This window comes from Mytilus trossulus, chromosome 4 (genome assembly GCF_036588685.1).
Source record: "Mytilus trossulus isolate FHL-02 chromosome 4, PNRI_Mtr1.1.1.hap1, whole genome shotgun sequence".
Taxonomy (NCBI): Eukaryota; Metazoa; Mollusca; class Bivalvia; order Mytilida; family Mytilidae; genus Mytilus; species Mytilus trossulus.
The window spans coordinates 47690169-47712747 of record NC_086376.1 but is presented as its reverse complement, the minus strand read 5'-3'; the positions used below and the strand labels follow the sequence as shown (position 1 = coordinate 47712747).

General features: G+C 31.5%; 1 protein-coding gene across 1 annotated transcript in view; it reads right to left on the bottom strand.

Moving 5' to 3' along the window:
• Positions 1-22579, bottom strand: part of LOC134715413 (ras GTPase-activating-like protein IQGAP1) — a 92140-nt gene that overhangs the window by 31080 nt on the left and 38481 nt on the right. The window contains exons 21-32 of the mRNA XM_063577572.1: positions 22114-22284; positions 20322-20405; positions 19376-19447; positions 18687-18756; positions 17131-17217; positions 16398-16519; positions 14379-14674; positions 6318-6392; positions 3226-3375; positions 2101-2241; positions 1342-1426; positions 844-1008 (exon numbers count right to left, since the gene is read on the bottom strand). Of these exons, the coding sequence (XP_063433642.1) occupies positions 844-1008; positions 1342-1426; positions 2101-2241; positions 3226-3375; positions 6318-6392; positions 14379-14674; positions 16398-16519; positions 17131-17217; positions 18687-18756; positions 19376-19447; positions 20322-20405; positions 22114-22284 (1518 nt within the window). The remainder of the gene's footprint in view (positions 1-843; positions 1009-1341; positions 1427-2100; positions 2242-3225; positions 3376-6317; positions 6393-14378; positions 14675-16397; positions 16520-17130; positions 17218-18686; positions 18757-19375; positions 19448-20321; positions 20406-22113; positions 22285-22579) is intronic.

Sequence of the window (22579 nt, the reverse complement as noted above, 5' to 3'; positions counted from 1 at the left end):
ACATGTGTACTAAGTTTCAAGTTGATTGGACTTCAACTTCTTTAAAAACTACCTTGACCAAAAACTTTAACCTGAAGCGAACGGAGGCACAGACGGACGAAAGGAGGCACAGACCAGAAAACATAATGCCCCTCTTCTATCGTAGGTGGGGCATAAAAAGGGGGAAAATATTTGACTGGTTCAAGATTTTGCTGATATAAAACTACAATAAAGGTTTCATAAAAATCTGCAAAATATTGACCAATGAACCATGAAAATGAGATCAAGGTCAGATGAACCATGACAGGCAGACATGTACAGCTAACAATTAAACATTACAAACAAACTTTTTTTTCAAGTAGTCACTTAACCATGAAAATGAGGTCAAGGACATTGGACATGTGACAGACGGAAACTTCGTAACATGAGGCATCTATATACAAAGTATGAAGCATCCAGGTCTTCCGCCTTCTAAAATATAAAGCTTTTCTAAGAAGTTAGCTTACACCCCTGCCGCCACCACCAGATCACTATCCCTATATTGAGTTTTGAGACTTGACAAAAATGATGGGCACTGATTTTAGAAATAATTTCAAGATATTACTAATATAAATCTATGATACAAGCTTTCCAGCAAGAATTGATCATATGAAAGAATTATAAGACCAGAGGGAAGGCATGACATAACAACAGACAAACAAACAAACGCCTGGTATTTCTAGGTCCCATATAATATGTAGTGCACAACACAAAAAGACATGTGACTAAATATCAATGACAATGGCTCACAGGAAACTTGCAAAAATATACAAGCAAACTTTAACAGAAAATCTGATGATGTTATATCTTTACAAACAATCTTACTCCTTTATTAGAAGCTGCAAATTGTAGTATCTTTGCCACAGATCCCAAATTCCTCCTCTGATCATTTGACAGTTTTATTTCTGCTCCTACATCAATGATACCAAATCCATCTGGTGCTACAATAGCTGAGTTGATGTACCTATAGTACAACAGGTTACCAACAATCTGTTCAAAACATTGAAGTATATTGTCAGGTAAATACATATCTTGATAAATATACAAACACACCACAACAGTATAACTTTCTCTACTTTTAACTTATTTGGGTTCTAAATTTTAACACTTTATAAGAAAATCTCAACAAAAGACTTCTATTTCACATTCTTGAGTGTCTTGTCATCACCTTGGAACAATTTTTCTTCGTCTTGAAACCATGGAATCAATATATAACAGTTGAATTTAATCCTTTAGCTTTTTATTTTTAATTTTATCTTGATATGATACATATTATAATCTGAATGTTGTTATAAATTCTCTTTGTATAATTATAATAAAAACCTTGAGTATATCCTTTTCAGCAGCTTCTGGAAACCTTGCAATAAGGGAGGTCTTCAGTATTTTTGCCATATATCTCATTCCATACCTATAACAAAAATCATTCTATGAGTAAATAATGTTTGCCTTAGCTTCTATTAACAATAGTAATATCTAACATATCACTAAATAATGTATTAGATTGTAGCACATATAGCAAATAACTACAGTTCTATTGGACTGTACCAATTATTGTATCTAAATAGATTTCTATTGGACCTTATCAATATGTACAATAGTTTGCAATATCCTAAAGGATAACTGGACAATAAAACCCAATCATCACTGTACCAATTATAGTATATATTGTTCTAAACATTCTACCACTACAATTGTAAGCATTCTTTACCCTTAACAAATAGAAATTTTATGCCATTGAGGGTAAAGGAAAAAAATGTTCATAAACTGGCATTTGACCAAATTGACAAGAACTGTATGCATGTTATATCTTTTATTAAAAAAAAATAAGATCATATATTAACTGTAAACAAAAAAATAATTTCATTAACTTCTTCTTCTTCCAACAGCAAATAACAATCAAGGCAAAACAAAGAGCACTGAATTAATCTCAAAAGCATACATTTTATGATGGTGAGTAGAATACCGGGAAATATTTGTTGTTTTTAAATAAATTTCAACAGTTTTAGTACTTCAGTTTTACAACAAGAAGTATTTGTTTAACATGCTTATTCTGAGATTCCATTAATCATGATGTGTACTTACGGTATCTTATCCAGTGATTTAGCTATAGTTGTCAGAAAGAAATCAGATACTCCTTGTAATCTCTCTACCGACTCCTGTATCAATACCTGCACTTCCTCATGTTTCAAGGCTTGTTCTGTTGTAACATCATACGGTAAGCCACTGTTATAAAAAATCAAACAAGTTGAACTGGGAGTTTATGCACCCTTATACCACCACTATGAATATTCAATTAACAGGAAGTTGATGATTTTTAAGAAAAAGAAAGGGTTTGAAGCTTCAGACAGCTGACAATCATGACAATGAGGCAGGTCACTGACATAGTGGACACACTGATATGTACTGATAGTAATTTATATTAAATATAAATGAACTATCACAAGAAGATCCTATGAAACTAATTTAAGGATGTTCGCTACTCTGTTTTTAAAAATAACAAGCTTTTTAAAACAATGTAATTAATTGATAGTACACAATGTATATAAATAAAGAAACTAAATAGCAGAAAAAATGAAGGGTCAATGTGCTTGTTTTGGAGATACAAGTCTTCGAAAATTTTACAAGCAATAATTCTTTCTTAATTTTTCATACACTTTACATTGGCCCCTATTTTCTTTCAAAAAAGATGAAAAAATAAAAAAGATTTTATAAAATTTTCAAAGATGATATTTTTAACTACAGTTATCTCTCGTTGTCCCGAACTCAGTTGACTAGAAATTTTGGATGAGTCAAAGTTTTCACGTGGTCCCGAACTTTCTTCCATATAAATGGACTCCTGATGAGTCGAAAATGGATGTGATGAAATTTCGGGTGAGTCCAACTAAATTTACGGTGTCAAAGTTAACAAAAGCATTCAAAGTTCAAAGTAACCATGTTTTAGATGAGCAATGAATCTGAGAATCATGCTCACATGAAGTTTGTTAAATTTCATGATTTGTAATTCAGGGAATAAATGCAGTAGGAAATAAAGGGCATACAGAAACCAGAATGCCTATAAAAGGGGTCAAATGAGAATCAGCTTAATACTTGCAGGGTGACATAAATATAGCAATATTTCATATTATGATTATTTATTTCCAATTTGTTGGCCATTAATATGGCAGTTTAATCATTCTTCGAACTAACACACTGAATTGTAAGACCAACCTTGTTACACCAGTTGTAGACTCTGTGGTATTTACCCAAACTTTGTATACTTCAATAGGGTTAGTGTTGATTTTCAAAGTTTTATCTTCTATTACACTGTTGACTAAAGGACTCAACATATCTCTTAGAGCATTCTGACCTCTCTGATTTCTGAAAATAAGTAGAAAGAAGGCATGAAAACAAAAAACAAAAATATTCATTAAAGTCATAAGAAACGAGTGACCGGTGAAAAATAATGTTCTTCCAATTCTTCAACCAATGCATACAAACATCATAAACTTAGTCTTCTGTGCTCAAATTTATCATTTTTTTCGTGTAAATTTCGTATAATCGTCAATTTATTTTTCAATCGGTCAGTGTTGTTGTGAAAATATGGCAGGTAATTAAAGTTCGTGTTTTGAAGCCGAAGTTTAACGATTGTCACCTGTTTGTCAACAATTGACGAAAAATAAACAGAAAAGCATGGAAATTGAGCACGTGTTTAACATGTAAATTCAGATAATAGTTTATTTTAAGGACATCCATGCGTATTGTGGTCAACGGATTTTTACGAGATGGGTCACACTGAGGTCACCTTGCATACGGAAAATATGTCGGGGGAATTGCTTGCTGGAAGGAAGCAATTCAAATAAAGTAAACTTCTTCTAAATATGAATAAATTAAAGAATTTTCTTCAGAAAAAAGTATATGTACATAAGTTTTACAATGAAAACTATCCATTGAGTTATAAAAAACATATGCATTATTTTTTTTTTATTTGAGGTTTCTTATGACTTTAAGCATAGATGCTCAAAATGGTTTGACAAAGTTATTGATGCCTTAAAAAAAGTTTAAACCACAAACTGAACCTAAATAATGATGCCATTGACAACAGAATGTAGGATAGCTATGTCTCCCTTTCTTGACATAAATGTCAGATTGATATATTGTTGGTTTTTTAATGACATTTTATAGAGCCACTTTCAGGCTATTTTGTAGTGGCAAATCGTCATTATCTTACTTGACCTCCATTTTGTCATCAGTAACAGCATTTTAAAATTTGAAAAGATTTGGTTGAAAGGTTCATGAGTAAATGCATCCAGATGACTGGAAATGTCATTTTTCAATCTTTCTTGAACCAAACATCATGAACAGGAAATGTGAAAATCACCATTATTGAACTTGACCTCCATATTGTCATCAGTAACACCATATTTAAATTTAAAAAGCTTTGGTTTAACGGTTCATGAGTAAATGCACAGACAACATTTGGCTGCTGTACATCACCAAATTTATAACTGATTTTTCCATTGCAAATCCAATTAAAATGAGCAATAAAATTGAGAATGGAAATGGGGAATGTGTCAAAGCGACAACAACCCAACCATAGAACAAACAGCAGCTGAAGGCCACCAATGGATCAATGTAGCAAAAAAACTCCTGCACCCGAGGCATCCATCAGCAGGCCCCTAAACGAATATGTATACTAGTTCAGTGATAATGGATGTCATACTAAAGTCAGAAATATACACAAGAAACTAAAATAAAAAATCATACAAGACTAACAAAGGCCAGAGAGTCCTGACTTGGGTCAGGCGCAAAATTGCGGCGGGGTTAAACATGTTTTTGAGATCCTAACCCTCCCCAATACCTCTAGCCAATGTAGAACTAGAGGCTCTAAAGAGCCTGTGTTGCTCACCTTGATATATGTGAATTAAACAAAGGAAGCAGACAGTTCATGACAAAATTGTGTTTGGTGATTGTGATGTGTTTGTACATCTTACTTTACTGAACATTCTTGCTGCTTACAAATATCTCTATCTATAATGAACTTGTCCGTGTAGTTTCAGTGGAAAATGTTAGTAAAAATTTACAAATTTTATGAAAATTGTTAAAAATTGATTATAAAGGACAATAACTTCTTAGGGGGTCAATTGACCATTTTAGTCATTTTGACTTATTTTTTAGTCTTAAATTGCTGTACATTATTGCTGTTTACAGTTTATCTCTATCTAGAAATATTCAGGATAATAACCCAAAACAGCAAAATTTCCTTAAAATTACCAATTTAGGGGCAGCAATTCATCTAAAAATTTCAGGGCAGAGAGATCTTGACCAGATAAACAATTTTACCCATTGTCAGATTTGCTCTAAATGCTTTGGTTTTTGAGTAATAACCAAAAACCGCATTTAACCTCCATGCTCTATTTTTAGCCGTGGCGGCCATCTTGGTTGGTTGGTTGGGTAAAAAAACACAATTTTTAAACAAGATACATCAATGATGATTGTGGCCAAGTTTGGATTAATTTGGCCCGGTAGTTTCAGAGGAGAAGATTTTGGTAAAAGATCATGGAGATTTACGAAAAAAAGTTTGAAAATTGACTATAAAGGACAATAACTCCTAAAGGGGTCAACTGACCATTTTGGTCATGTTGACTTTTTTGTAAATCTTACTTTGCTGAACATTATTGCTGTTTACAGTTTATCTCCATCTTTAATAATATTCAAGATAATAACCAAAAACAGTAAAATTTCCTTAAAATTACCAATTTAGGGGCAGCAACCCAATAATGGGTTGTCTGATTCATCTAAAAATTTCAGGGCAGATAGATCTTGACCAGATAAACAATTTTACCCCTTGTCAGATTTGCTCTAAATGCTTTGGTTTTTGAGTCATAAGCCAAAAACTGCATTTTACCCTATGTTCTATTTTTAGCCATGGCGGCCATCTTGGTTGGTTGGCCGGGTAACAAAACACAAATTTTAAACTAGATACATCAATGATGATTCTGGCCAAGTTTGGTTTAATTTGGCCCAGTAGTTTCAGAGGAGAAGATTTTTGTAAAAGTTAACGACAGACGAAGGACGACAGACGACGGACGACAGACGCCGGACGCCAAGTGATGAGAAAAGCTCACTTGGCCCTTCGGGCCCGGTGAGCTAAAAAACAAACGCACAACAATATGCATAGTAAAACTCAGTTTATAAGAAGTCAGAGTCCAATGTCAGAATATGAAACAAAAGAAAATAAACAAAATGACAATAATACATAAATAACAATTATTTGTTCTAAAGACAGATCTAAAATTTTTAATCAGTTTTACAAAGTTTACCTGTTGAAACCAACAATCATCTTCACTACCAACGGGTTTCCTGTGACGAAGTCTGACATCTTATCTACCTTGGATCTGTAAGAAATAGTATAGTTAATATCTCAATCATTTATTCCTTGTAGAAAGCTGTAAGAAGATTATCATAATACTACTGAGTTCTGTTATTTAATGTATTCTACCATTAAATTTCAAATAAATAACATTGTACAATGATAGGTTTTTCAATTTATTGTCAGAAAAGTGTTGATTTGTAAGACAATAAAGAAAGCTTTAAAAACAAGCAGTCCAAGCATGGACAAATTTACCGGTCTGCTGTCTATATGTAATGTAAAAACGCAAAATAGGTTATCAATTTTTGTAAAGATAATTATAATACTTTACTAACCTACATTAAAAGTCTTTTATTACATACTATGCATTTGTGTTTTGTTTGTCCTATACTTGCTATGTATTATTTAATGTCCTGTTCTATATGAATCTGAGGTTATGAATAAAATCTTGACTGTCACATGACATATATACACTCAAGTGCATCTGCTTAAATGTCTCTGATCATGATTGAATTATGTTGAGTCTAGTAAGAAAAAAGGTTTTACAAATATTACATAAAAATAAAAGAATCTTTAAGATAAGTTAAAGGTCAGATGAACCCTGTCAGATTGACATTTGCACCTTACAATCACCCAATACACAAAATATAATTAACGTATTGCTATTATATCTTAGAAACAAACCTAACCAAAGAAAAACAAACTTTGACCAATGAACCATGAAAATGACGTGAATGTAAGATGAACTCTGCCAGATAAACATGTATACCTTGCAATTATTAAATACACAACATGTAGGTAACAAATTGCTTATAGTCTTATAGAAATAGACTATTTATGTACATGAACAATGCAATCATTTCGTACACCACATATAGTTGACTACCTAACCATGAAACTTAACATTGACCAAGGAACCATGTAAATGAGGCCATAATATATAATAGGTTTGTTTGCCCAAACGCTACCTACCCAGAAAAAAGCTGCCTACTCAAAAATTCTTTTATTGTCTTGATTTGAAGAAGTTTTTTTTTAATCAAATAGGCATGAAGACTAATAAACATCTGATACTTCAATTTCTTTTTTTGAAAAAAAAAAAAGAAAATGCCTACCTTCCTACCCACTGTCTCAACCTTTGGGTAGGGTTTGGGCAAACCAATATATTTTAAAGTGTGGCCTGAGGTCAAAGTCAAATTACTACAAGAACAACATCCTACAACAATGCATAGCATCAGGTAAAGTTGGCCTACTGCTTATGGTATCTAAGAAACAGATATCACAATGAAAAATATAACCTTGATCACTGACCCATGAAATGAGATTAATGACAGGTGAACCTTATCTGACAGACATGTAGACCTTGTAAGATTCCAATATACTAAATATCTTTAGTAATAATATGTGAGAAATTTACAGTTTAAGCAGATGTATCATAATGAAAATAAAATCAAGGGCAATGGACAGAAACTTCATAACATAAGCCATCTGAATACAAGGTATAAAACATGAAAGTCGTCTATAGAAATGTAATTCAGTCAACCCTTTTCACACCAATAAGTTTACAAATAGAAGCATTCAATTCTTAAAACAAATAATGGGTATAAATAAGCATAAAGGTTTTATGTTGATGAATCAGAAACCTAACAAAACAAATAACAAAAAGACAAAATAAAAATACAAGTGACTTTTTCAATATGTTAAGCTCTATGTTCTCATGAATCTATGAAAGAAGTAAATTAATTGAACAGACACTACGAAAAATCTTCGTAAAAGCACCAAGTTCTCCAAATAATGGTTGTTTTTTTACATGCATTTTTCCTGGAATATGCTATACAAATCCCTTTTCCAAACTGAATACAAATATATGGATATGTCTTTATCATACAATAATTTAACATTATGTACATATACAATATTAGATCAATATCAGAAAAATATCACTTTTAGTATGAGTCTAAGAAACTGGTGAAGGGCAAGGTTCTTCTGAGCCCTTTCCCAGTTTTGAGCCGAGTACAAAAAAAGTTGATATTTTTCTGACATTGACCTAATATTATTTTTATACTGCAATTTAAATAAATAAATTCATAGCCAGCTAAATTATAACATAAATTTCAAACTTATTTTCATTCCTTAATGAAGTGGAAAAAATGATCCACGATGAAATTGACATTGCACAAAATTTAGCTGTGCATTTAGGAAATAAACACATTAGTTGCAGTATAAAACAATGTATAAGTTTCATATAATTTAAAATTTTGATTGGCTAAGGCATTCCAGATGTTCAATTTTATTTCTGTATAAAGTGCAATGTCTTTGACTACACAGGCTATCTGTGAAAAGATTAAAAGAATGCCAAAAAACTCCCAAAAAAACAACATATGAAAGGCTTGTTTAAGCTCTTTATTTCATGGCTGTATTTTTATATAGGGTTGTCAAAGCATTGAGTTTTTGCACTTCATATAAAATGTGCTTAGGTCATCTTTTTAACAAACCAATAAATTACCTAAAAAAACATTCTATTCTTAATTAATCTTAAAATTAAACGAACTTCCTTAATTAAAATGGGTACCAACTGTAATGAATAGACTAAAACTAGCTGTCTGGTGTCTGATTAAAATAAGTATCAAAAGCGTCACAAAAAATAGGTGAAGAATTGTAACTACTCTAATACATTAAAAAGCATTAATTAAAACTAGCTAGGGAAAAAATTGAAATAAAATTTAGCTGGGAACAAAACAAATGGTCAGTCAGAAAAAAACGTACCTCATACAATCTTATACTAAGGTATAAAACATACCTCATACAATCTTATACTAAGGTATAAAACGTACCTCATACAATCTTAAACTAAGGTATAAAACATACCTCATTCAATCTTATACTAAGGTATAAACTTCTGACGGCATAAGCATACAATAATTATGTTTGTAAAGATGCCTGTTGGAATTTTCATCCATATTCACGATATTAAGGAGCTTTGTACTAAAACAACATCCTGATCAAGATAATTATATTGCTATGCATCTAAACTCCAAGGTATTAAAATGTTATATTAAAATGCCTGTCATCCAAATCTGACTGTGAAAAAAAGCTCTTTCATTTGGATCCTAAAACCAGTATTGCATTTAAAACTCTTTAACTTGACTAGAAGTTGTTGAACCAATTAATCTTTTTACCCCCTCTAAACAAAAGAGGAATTCTTCTTGCATGCAAATGAAACAAACAGGGGGATATGAGGTTTCATAAAAGTGTCTTTGTGAGAAAAAAATCTAGTTTTGAAGACACATGCAGACCTCAAATTTCCAAGAGCAGTATTCTTTTTAATTGAAAAGTCAATTTCTCCAAAACTGGAGCAGAGAAAAAAACAAAGAACTAAGTTATAAAATTGATGTGGCTTTATCTTCTGCATTGTTTGCCAAAAGTAAACAGGATTAAAGTCATCATTTTAGGGAAATTATTCCTATAAGGACAAATGACAAAATATTGTTTTGCTTTGAAATGTATCATTATAACATTTAAATAATAGGAAAAAACTAAAAGATTTGGTTTAAAAAAACTTCATATCAAAAACAGTGGCTTTGTACAGTCTCTAACAATATAAAGCCCTGTTTGTGGCTTTAGGTCTGTATATTCAAAAGTTTATCATTAAGACTGGAAATAACATGGAAATCTCCCCGTTTAATTCTGATGTGTAAACACAAAAACTGATTATACTACTATTACTATCAACACCTTAATTTATGATAGTCACTATTTTTTCACTGGACTAATCACTTGTTACATATGTTAGAATTATAAACAAATGTCAACACAGACTAATCACTTGTTACATATGTTAGAATTATAAACAAATGTCAACACAGACTAATCACTTGTTACATATGTTAGAATTATAAACAAATGTCAACACATACTTTTTGACATCTTTAAAAGACAGAGTATAATTTTCTGACATAAACTACTATTATGTCAATTGAAGTGTGACCATTTTATCACTGAAAAAATGGTTCTGTTTTCATGCTCTGGTTGTATTCTGAAGTATATCATGCCACAGAAAGTGATTAAAATAGAACAGTACTACACAGCAAGACATATATACTTACAGTCTTCTGCAAGCAATACAAGAAACAAACAATAGTTACTGAAGAAGTCAAGAGTGTTCCAAAATTATATCGTACATAAGAAGTTTATATCATACTATCAAATGCAGAGAGTTTTAATATCAGGTTGTATATCTGTTCAAGTGTTGGAGGTTCATACAGCTTACTATACAAATGTCTAAGTTTAATATCATTGACAAGAAAACTTTTAATGGTGGAAGAAACAGATGAGAAAACATGTTTCATGTGGTATGTATGACAAGCAGATACTAACATGCAGCATGAAGCAAGATTAAACTGAGAGAATTGGTCATACTATTAATAAAATAGGACTAGAGATTAATTTACACCCAGAATCACTTAACATGTGATAATTAAATGGATTTCATTTGTGAAGCTTAACTGTAAGGGTTTTTTTTTTCAACAAAAAAAGTTAAACTATACAATGTTAAAAGCAATTATATGTTTACTCCTCTTCTTCTTCAAAGCAAGCAGAAAGTTTTAGAATTTCCCTTTTAAAAATAAATATATCAGGTGTCATGAACATCTACTTTCAGTTTGTTTGTTACAATCAGCTGATTAAATTTAAGTTGAAATATAATATATGTTGTGTTCTATATTATTTGTAAGCCTGCAAGAACTTCGTGTAAAGTGGACATTCTACTGTCATTTCATTGCTGTTTAATCAACGAAAAGGGTATAATTTAAACCATAACTGCCATGTATTTAAGTGACAGATTCAATATTTGATTCCAACAAGTAGAACTGTGTGCTCACTAATGATATTCCAGCTTAAAAGTATTACATAAACAGGAAGTTTAAGAGCAATAGGTGTAAAAATACAACACAAAGGTAAAACAAGTTAACATGAAGCCTGATAACAAATTTCAATAAGCTCTTATCTGTAGTTCTCTATGAAAATGTGAGAAAAATTCCATACATATCAAAATAAGGAGATGTGGTATTATTGCCAATGAGACAACTATCTACTAAGGAGATGTGGTATTATTGCCAATGAGACAACTATCTACTAGTACTAAGGAGATGTGGTATTATTGCCAATGAGACAACTATCTACTAAGGAGATGTGGTATTATTGCCAATGAGACAACTATCTACTAAGGAGATGTGGTATTATTGCCAATGAGACAACTACCTACTAAGGAGATGTGGTATTATTGCCAATGAGACAACTATCTACTAAGGAGATGTGGTATTATTGCCAATGAGACAACTATCTACTAAGGAGATGTGGTATTATTGCCAATGAGACAACTATCTACTAAGGAGATGTGGTATTATTGCCAATGAGACAACTATCTACTAAGGAGATGTGGTATTATTGCCAATGAGACAACTTTCCACTAAGGAGATGTGGTATTATTGCCAATGAGACAACTATCTACTAAGGAGATGTGGTATTATTGCCAATGAGACAACTATCTACTAAGGAGATGTGGTATTATTGCCAATGAGACAACTATCTACTAAGGAGATGTGGTATTATTGCCAATGAGACAACTATCTACTAAGGAGATGTGGTATTATTGCCAATGAGACAACTATCCACTAAACATGCTTAAGTTCAAATGAAGTGGATGTAAGCAATTATAGAATACTGCATGTCCATTCTGTGTCTAGAATATTTAAGTATTTGGTAAACAGGAAGATGAGGAAATATGAATCTGAAAAGGCATCACACAATAAAGCATGCTCATATATGATTGTAGCATGTGTAGTTCCTGATAAAATTATGACCGAAATTTCAAAGGACTGACGGAAAGACAGTGGTTAAGTCAACCCCCTCTGAATTTGAAAGGAGAGTATAAAAAGAAGATAATTGAAGATACATAACTATTTCAGCTTTCGAGCCTAATTGTCCCAAAACTGTACCCTCTCTTTAAGTAAACTAAGGTATCAGATATGTAAAGATGTTCCTATGACAATTAACATAAACATCGGATAACAATTTATAAAACATTTTGATGAGTTGCAAATAAATATGATATGATACAGAAGTCTTCACAATTATAAACATGCAATAATCAGTGTTGTAATATGACAATTAATACAAAGATAGACAAATAAATAAAGCACTAATAGCAAAGCTGATGAGTATGTTTGATTTTTGTTTATTCTAAATATTAAAAAATGATGTTTGACTGCAAATGAAACTCTTTAACAGTTTTTTTCTGTAAACCAAATAACTTAATTAATACTTAATACGACATGTATTGTCGAAATGCGCATCTGGTGCAAGAAAATTGGTACCGTTAATTTGATTAAATCCATTTCCTTACAAACAAAATTTCTAAAACAAGAATGTGTCCCAAGTACATAGCCTGTGGGTCGTGAAAATGGGGTAAAAACTCTAATTTGGCATTAAAATTAGAAAGATCATATCATAAGGAACATGTATTTTAAGTTTTAAATTGATTGGACTTCAACTTCATCAAAAACTACCTCAACCAAAAACTTTAACCTGAAGCTGGATGAATGAACGTACGGATGAACGAACGAACAAACAGACTCACAGACCAGAAAACATAATGCCCATAAATAGGGCATAAAGATGTATAAATGTATAAAGTGCTGCTTCTAAATGCTTTTTTTTTTTTAATTGAGTGAATAATTAGTTTTTACTTCAATTAAGGGCATGAGATACAGTAACAGGAGATAATGACGTTGCTAACGTAAAGTGTTATTTTTCATGATGTCAGTCTGCAACATATCAGGAAATATGCTTTTTTCCAGAGATTTTACTCAATAACATCCTTTAATAATAACAAATTAAAAAGTATTTCACTTTCTATCATTTTTTTAAAGTAATAATTCATATTTATATATTCGCTCTGAACTTTTTCTTTTAATAAGATACATTTCTAATTTTCAAAAAACAAACAAGAGCTGTCAGAATGACAAAACCTGATATCTTAACATTCATTTGTGTCCTGGCATTTATCATTATCAAAAGGACCAAAACTCCTAAACAGTAAAAGTTTCTTTCAATCATCAATATCAAACTTGACCCTCATTTTGTCAACAGTAACAACATTTTAAGATTTGAAAAGCTTTGGTTGAATGGTTCATGAGAAAATGCTATGACATGACTGGAAACACCATTTTTCAATCTTTCAAGAACCATAACTCCTGAACAGGAAAAGTGAAAAATTGCCATTATAGAACTTGACCTTCATTTTATTGTCAGTAATAACATAATAAAGTTTTGAAAGCTTTGGTTGAACAGTTCATGAGTAAATGCAAGGACAATATTTGGCTGATGACCACCTGCCTGCCCTACATCCCCATATCAAAAACTGATTTTTTTAATCTGGTCAAAAATCTACAATTAAAGTTTTAACTCTCAACAGATTCTTAAACAATTCATTTATCAAACTTAATTGTAAATGTTTCACTCTCATGGTTAACAGTCCACAAAAAATCTGATCTATGTAATGTTATAGTTTTTATCATGAAGACAAGACAAACTGTTTAGATAAGAAGGAAAATTACCCAATTATGCTGGCTACAATGAAGTCATAAATATTAATACTGCAATAAACATCTAGATTTAATGCAGGCAAAAAAAATACCAACTTTTCAAAATCTTTCTTCATACCTTATGCTTCTCTTAATATTGTTTGAATGAGTATGTTTACTTGTATGTGCTTGAATACCTAACTCATGACTGTTTTGAGGCATTTACATTATATAGTAAACAAAAATCTAATTCAGGTTAGCACCTCAAATGTGGGAAATACCCCATAAATTGTGGAAAGTTGGTAGGTTGTAAAATTATATTTTTATAATTACAAATGCATATTATTTAGTGAAAAAATGGTTTGCATACTAAGAATATATATATACAAAAATTACAAAACTAGTGTACTTTCTAATCTAAAATTACTTACGCAATTTCTTCTTCTAATGCTTTTTTGAAGAGTCGAATAAGGAGATATTCTTCACGTTGGTTAGATCCATAATTAAACAAAGAATAAATAACTGATTCCATGAATTTTGTTGTTTTACTTTGTGGCATTTCAAAAATGAGCTTGGCAAGATAAGTAGGATTAGTTTGTAATAAGTAAAACAGATGTTGGTAAGCTTCTAAACGGTCATGACAGTCTTTATTCAGGGCCTTCAGACCTTTGGGGATACTTCTGTCTTCTTTGTATTTAGATAGTTTCTTGTCTTGACTAACTACATCCTATCAAATAAATAGATTAATATAAATAAATTTGGTGATTTTACTGTCTTCTGATTGGTTAAAACTATTAGTTTTATTTTAAATGTTGTCAATTTTGATGGCGACACGCCCACTCTGACTTTATGTATTCATACGCCAACATGTGTGTACATTGTTATTGTTAATATAAATAATAGAAAACGTTTTTTAGCCTTATTTTTGATAGAAATTTATTTATAATGAATGGCAATAATTTATTTTGATTTTATTGAACCATAAAACTAATTTTTGACTCTTCACATTTTACATAATCCGCTTTGCGGATTATTCAATGTAAAGAGTCAAAAATTAATTTTACGGTTCAATAAATTCAAAATAAATAATAGCCATTCATTAAATGCATACACAAATAATTCATGTAATTTGTTTTATTATGTTTATAGCACAATCTTAATCTGTACTCTTCGTCTTTACAACAGGCAACACCATATACCTATCTCTCATTTGATTATCACTGGAGATGAGCTTGAACTGTCAAATGTATACTGAAGTATCATTCATTGAAGCTAAGAAAATTAGACAAACATTCTCTTCTTACAATATTTGTTGTAAAATCTCTAATTACTGGCAAATAGGAGTTGCTGGACAGTAAATGTAAAAATTGTCAACATTATCAAGCTGCAGACCTAATATAAATTATGATAAAATTGAGAATGGAAATGGGGAATGTGTCAAAGAGACAACAACCCGACCAAATAAAAAACAACAGCAGAAGGTCACCAACAGGTCTTCAATGTAGCGAGAAATTCCCGCACCCGGAGGCGTCCTTCAGCTGGCCCCTAAACAAATATATACTAGTTCAGTGATAATGAACGCCATACTAATTTCCAAATTGTACACAAGAAACTAATATAAAAATAATACAAGACTAACAAAGGCCAGAGGCTCCTGACTTGGGACAGGCGCAAAAATGGGGCGGGGTTAAACATGTTTGTGAGATCTCAACCCTCCCCCTATACCTCTAACCAATGTAGAAAAATAAACGAATAACAATACGCACATTAAAATTCAGTTCAAGAGAAGTCCGAGTCTGATGTCTGAAGATGTAACCAAAGAAAATAAACAAAATGACAATAATACATAAATAACAACAGACTACTAGCAGTTAACTGACATGCCAGCTCCAGACTTCAATTAAACTGACTGAAAGATTATGATTTCATCATATGAACCTCAGGCACAATCCTTCCCGTTATATAGAAACCAAGACATCATTACATTTCCATTAAACCTATTTGTTTTTTGTTCCCTGTTTTGTAATTTTATCAGGCTTTAAAAATTCTCGAATTATTTTAAACTTGTCATTTCAGGGCCTTTATCATGTTTATAGCAGACTATGCGGTATAAATTTAGTTCATTGTTGAAGGCCGAACAGTATTAAACCTAAACTTGTTAAATTATAAGTCATTCAGTTTCTGGTGGAGAGTTGTCTCCTTTACAATCATAACCAATCTTCCTTTTTTTTTTTATAGCTTATGTTTTATAGCAGGTATATTTGTTTAGCCAATATCCACTTCAGTGGAGTCCTCTGTACTAGTAATATGTACCACCAAGACGCAACTAAATAATGCTACATTAATCATATTCAAATATTCAAAGCCAATATGAAGAAACAAAACTTGAAACATTAGATTAGACATTTACCTGTAAAGATATTCTGTTTTTAATAAGTAGACCTATTTACCTGTAAAGATATTCTGTTTTTAATAAGTAAACCTATTTTGATATCCATTTGATCTAAATCAGTTTCTAGTTGTTTCGTTGATCGAATTTCTGAAACCACCTTCTGACGTAACTTCTGTAATTCTAAAACATAAAAACTTCCATTACCGCTATCTCTATAGCTATCTTAGATTTAGGTCACCCCACCAGTAGATTTAGTAAAACAGCTCAAGTAAAGAGCTGCCCTATGAACACCTGATATAGACCCCTCACCCTTTTAGCTTTTTTATATGCTTTAATTGAATTCATAAGATCAACAAGAAATACTGCTAAAAAACAGTTTCAGCAGTTGTTCAAAGCATTTATAACTTATAACTAGTCAGACATCTGGAAAAATCCACCAATCTTATTGAATATCATGAATAAAATAAAAGTAAAATGGGAAACGTAAAATCTAAATTCATAAAAATTTGAAGGGAGCTTTCTACAATAGATATAGACAATTCACAAAAGTTTCATGGAAATTTGTAATAGTGTTTTTTTAGCTATTGTCAGGCATGTTGATGAGAGACTAACAGACAGACAGAAACTTATATTGGTTATACAAAAAAATCATTTATCTCCAACATAGCATAAAGGATAAATGTGTTTAATAACAAAGAGTTCACTAGACAGAAAAGTAGAAGTAATAGACATCTGGTTAAATGAAACCTAATTGCCTAATAGCTGATGTTTTATGAATGCTAACTTCATACCTATTTCCTCTGAGTAATCGACATCACTAGCATCCAATAAATGAACAAATCTCTGTACAACATTTAAAGGTGGGTTTTCTTCCATCACTGTAAACAGACAATTAATATTTAAATATACAATTAAACATAATATCCGTAATTTAAACTTTTATTTCATTCTTGTAATTGTTCATACAACATAATAAGTTTGCTTTTTCAAAAGCTTATGCTAATATAGAATTTAAAGTAATGCAAATTTGCCTACACAGTTTATAATAAATTTCTACGCTGAACGCAGCTGGATCCAACCACAGAGGTCCAAAATAAAGAATCAAAGCTTTCTCAAAATCAATAAAGAGCAGTAATTCAAAATTCTAATGCAATTTGGATGTAACAAATTTTTTCATTGGCTAAAAGTTGCCGTCAAATCCACAGTTGACCAGGCGTAACTAAGGAGGGACCCGCCATTTTGAATTGATGGATCAACAAATGTTCGATTACTACTATATAATCGAAAATAAAGCAACACCTACCTCGAATTCGCTGATTAAATGTAATGTTATACGAATTTGAAGCGTACAGGTAACGTAATAACCTCCAGTTTGTAAGTTTTCATTTTTATCACGTCACGTGTAGCCATGACGTCTTTGTGCCAAAATCATTCATGAAGTTTCGCAGATTTTTTTTTATTTGACAAATTTAGACATTTTTTCTATTTTTTATCGTATTTTTCTTTTTGTAATGCATTAGAAATGGAATAACAGTACTGTAGTTGAAGAGTTGCCACCGTCAATTTTGATTTGACAGTCGCAAATCTCTGTTTTACTGTCTCCGCTACGCGTCGCCAGTAAAACTGCATTTGCGACCGTCAAATCTACAATTGACGGTGGCAACTCTTCAACTACAGTACTGTTATTCCTTAAATATTGGTCTCTTCTATATACTGTAACTATCATGAATCAATCAAATGCTATCCCTTATATAATGCTTCATGGTCCAATATCTATTCTATTAAGTTCAAAAGTTACTTAAGTAATTGTACCTTTGTACCTGTAACCCCCCAAGGCCAATTCTAACCATCTCTTTGAAGTATGTAAACTTGTGGTACAATTTAAGAGAGATCCTTACACTGTTCCACCAGTTATTGTCTGGAAATTAGAAACATGCTTATTTGGGCTCCTTTTGGCCCCTAATTCCTGAATTATAAGGACCATAACCCCCCAAATGAATCCCAACCTTTCTTTGTGGTACCAAACATTGAGTTTACTTTCTCAAAGATTTCCATTCACTTATACAAAAGTGATTGTCCCGAAAGCAAATGTCTTCTGACCATGCTGACGACAACGACGCGATACCAAAATATGCAAACAAAACTTTTTGCGGCCATATAAAAATCTGAAAGTACAACTTATTTCAAAATATTTAAAAATGATTGGCAAGCCTCTTGTTTCAAGCAGCTTTTTTATATATCACATGTGATGCAGATGTAGAATCTACATTTTTTTGCATGCTTTATATTTTCTCATTAAAGTTGTCTAATACTACAGACTAAACGTCATTACATAACTATTACATACTTAATGCTCTGTAATCATGCCTAGCTTTGTTGGATCTGACGAATGCCTGGATTTTGACTACTGCAGCTTCCTATAAATATCATTAAATGACATATCGTAACAATGTTATATTGATTAGTTAGAAAAATACACTACATTAAATAGTTGACCTATTAAAAGAAATGAAGGCAAGAAAACTTGTTCAATTGATAGTTAAACCTTACAATGATTCTTTATACCAAATATAAATGTTCTTGTAACTCAAATCAATGAAGGCAACTTTCTTGAAGATAAGGAGTATCCAGCTCTTGTATATTTTGATGATAATGGATGGCTGAATAATGTCCAGCAGCAAATTAAGTGTATATTCAGGACATGAACATGTTATGTAATATGAATATTAACCCTGCTTTGTACTGGACCAGATTTTTTAACATGCTAGTTAATAGGTAACAGTCCATAGGGAGAAATGTCATACTACAAGGATACATTATTCTAACGTTGATTCAATCAGTGCTTGCTCTATCTTCTTTATGCAGCAAACTTAGCAGAGAAGTAGCAAATACCAATTTTAAAGTCTTAAAGCCAGGGATTGAGTTGTTTTAAACCTCCATAATTCTGTTTTAATTAGCCTCCATATAAGACTACAATTAGTTTATAAGTTGCTCAATAAAATTATAAGTAAAATATAATGGTACAGTATTGCATACATTATCTTTAAAGTATTGTAATCTCTTCTTGAAATCCCTCATAGCTTTCCACATTCTGACAAATGACTGAATCTGTAATCAAAAATAAACAAAACAAAAATTTGTATTATATCAGACAAAATAAATGATAAACTTGTATATGAATATTTTTTATGGATTGCATGAAAATCATATATTCTTAATTTCAAAATTGATCTGTTTTGTGATAATAAGTATTGTATATTTTTACAACATTTGGTTGGGGCAAACTAAATCAGACGCCAATTTCAAAGACGTACCAGACATACAGACAAGACAAGGGTAACACTGTTATAGATTAGCCAGGACATAAAAATTCATAACTCCTGTAAAAATTATCATACCAATAGTTGGTCAATTAATTACACATGGATTGTATGAGAGCTTTCTGTCCAACATTCTCAATATTACGAAAGGCAAAAATGTTCTTTTTTTTTCTATTTCTTAGTCCCACTTTCAAATTCTTCACTACAGAATTTCCATTGGCCAAGTTCACTTGAAACTTTCTAGTTAACTTTACTTACTTGGGTTTAAACAATACAATTTTACTTGAACCACTCGAGTTAACTCCGCGTACCCTAGTTCCAACCCTCACTGAGGGTTACTAAAGTTACTTAGAGTTGTGTCCAAATATCAACTCTGGTGTGTTCACCAGATAATCTATTAACTCTGAAGTCGATTGTAGAGTTTCAAGTGAACTCGCCCATTGTTTAAGCAGACATTGTGAAATTGAAATCAATATCTTGCTGCATTTATAATTGCTATTTAAAGTTTCTCTCTGTCTTCTATATATTTTTAGATATAAACAACAACATGTAGAAAATAAGTCAAAATTGTCATCAAATGGTAACAAGCCCTTTAAGAATTTAATTGTTTCAGTCTATTGGCACCGTAGACTGTCAATATCTGACTAATCTAATAAAACTACCTTAATAGCTGTGTCTCCTTTATCCTGTAGGTACTGCAATCTTTCTTGATATTTTCTTTTCTGTTTAGCTCCTTTCCATGCAGCCTACAATATAAATTATATAGAAAATACATCATTATTCCTAACTACTGTAAATTCAGAAATTAATGCGAGGTTTTTATTATTGCGAAAAATGCGACTGAGTTGTAAAAGCAATAATTTTAACTCACATTTTAAAATATTTCATATGAATTTAACAGGATTTTTCTCAAAATCGTAAAAATTAAAATCGAATTTAAGTCTAAAATGACAAAATCGCAATAATAAATGCACGCAATAATTTCTGAATTTACAGTATCTTCAAACTCATTGTTATTTATGGTTGACACATAGAAATGCATTTTTTTTGAAATTTTTATTGTAAAATGCAAATGTTCAAATTAAACATACCTTAACACAAACTTTAACTTGTAAAATAAGCAAAAGTGTTAAAATCAATGAAGCTTCATAATAATCTCCTTGAAAATGAGACTTGAAATTCTTATACCACTGCATTCCTGAAATAATTGGTGGTCTAAAGTAAAAACACAAAAATACTGAACTCCGAGGAAAATTCAAAAAGGAAAGTCCAAAATCAAATGGCAAAATCAAAAGACCAAACACATCAAACGAATGGATAACAACTGTCATATTCCTGACTTGGTACAGGCATTTTCTTATGTAGAAAATGGTGGATTGAACCTGGTTTTAAAGCTAGCTAAACCTCTCACTTGTATGACAGTCGTATAAAATATCATTATATTGACAACGATGTGTGAACATAACAAACAATTCAGGTAAAAATGTCACAAATAGGGGTAAATAGTCTATTTCGGTAGGTCACATTCTTGAAAAGGGAACAGGATTGTAGTTACGACATAAGGAACATATCCGATATCATCTGTGAATTGGATATTCCATAATGGTCAACCAAATCGTGATGTCGTCTGTAAAATTTAAGAAGTAATGATTTCAACTTCACCATTTGGAACTCTTAACCTGATATAATCACAAACATTTAACATGGAAACTATGCAAATTATCCAAAGACAATAGACCATAACTGAGGAAGAGAAGGAGATTAATAATATCCATGGAAACCAGATGTGCCAATGCTAATCATCTACATACCAAATTTTATAAATTAACGGCTTTTCCAGAATAAATGTTTGGAAGGGGGAGGGGGAGGCACTTTTATTAAAATTTGATGGGTGGTGGTTATTTAAGAAAGATTGCTTGAATACTTAAATGAAATATCCAATTTTAAATGTATACATGGTGGGGTCAAATAAAAAATGCCTTCCTCCCCCCCCCCCCCCCCCCCCCCCATATATTTATTTTTGGGACAGCCCTAAGCAAAGCATTTAAAGAAGAAAGACCATGACTGAAAAGTTAAAACTAAATTTTATCCATGGAACGGAGACAAGTCACTGCTAATACAACTGCATTCCAAATACCATGACCTTCAATTACTCTTTAATTGACCTAACCACAAACTAACTAATTGTTGATGCTGTTTCAACTAAACCATCTTGCCTCAGTATCTCTTTTTCAGATGGGTCTAAACTACAAAAAAACTGTAAACAAAAATTCACAGGAGTATCATAAATTAATGCTTTTCACTTGGTTGTACTTATGACAAGAAACGATGCCCATTTCTCACAAATATGGACACCAAGAAAACATGATAATGGATGAAAAAACTGTTCTGTCACAGACGATTCTCTTTATTCCACATCTGCGTTATTCAAGTTTTTAACAAATATGACTGTACCTGTATTTTCACAACAGCAGGAATTTGTGTTTGCATGAAATGAAGTCTTTGTTTGTACTGCTTCCTTGCTAAGTAACCCCTTGTATGAGATTGTATCTTTACCACAAATGATTCATTGGCTTTCAAAAACTGTCCTCTGTCATGAGCTGAAGTAATATCTGTTATCACTTTCTATATAATTTACAAAAAAAAGAATAAGATTTCTTTATGGTACATTTTAGAAAAGATAAAGGGAATAAAAAAACACCAACATCAAATTATAATTAAAGACTGTAAATGGAATTGTAGAGAGTCTTATAACAAGCTATTAGTTTTAAGTGTAATGTTGTGTGGCTTGATAATCTTCACCATATAGTTCTATTGCACATCTTCTAATTCGTTTTTTCTTCAGAATCAATTTTAGTACTTCTATTAGCTAATCATGTTCTTCGCAAGACAGCAAGTCTCGTTTATTATATTAAGTTAT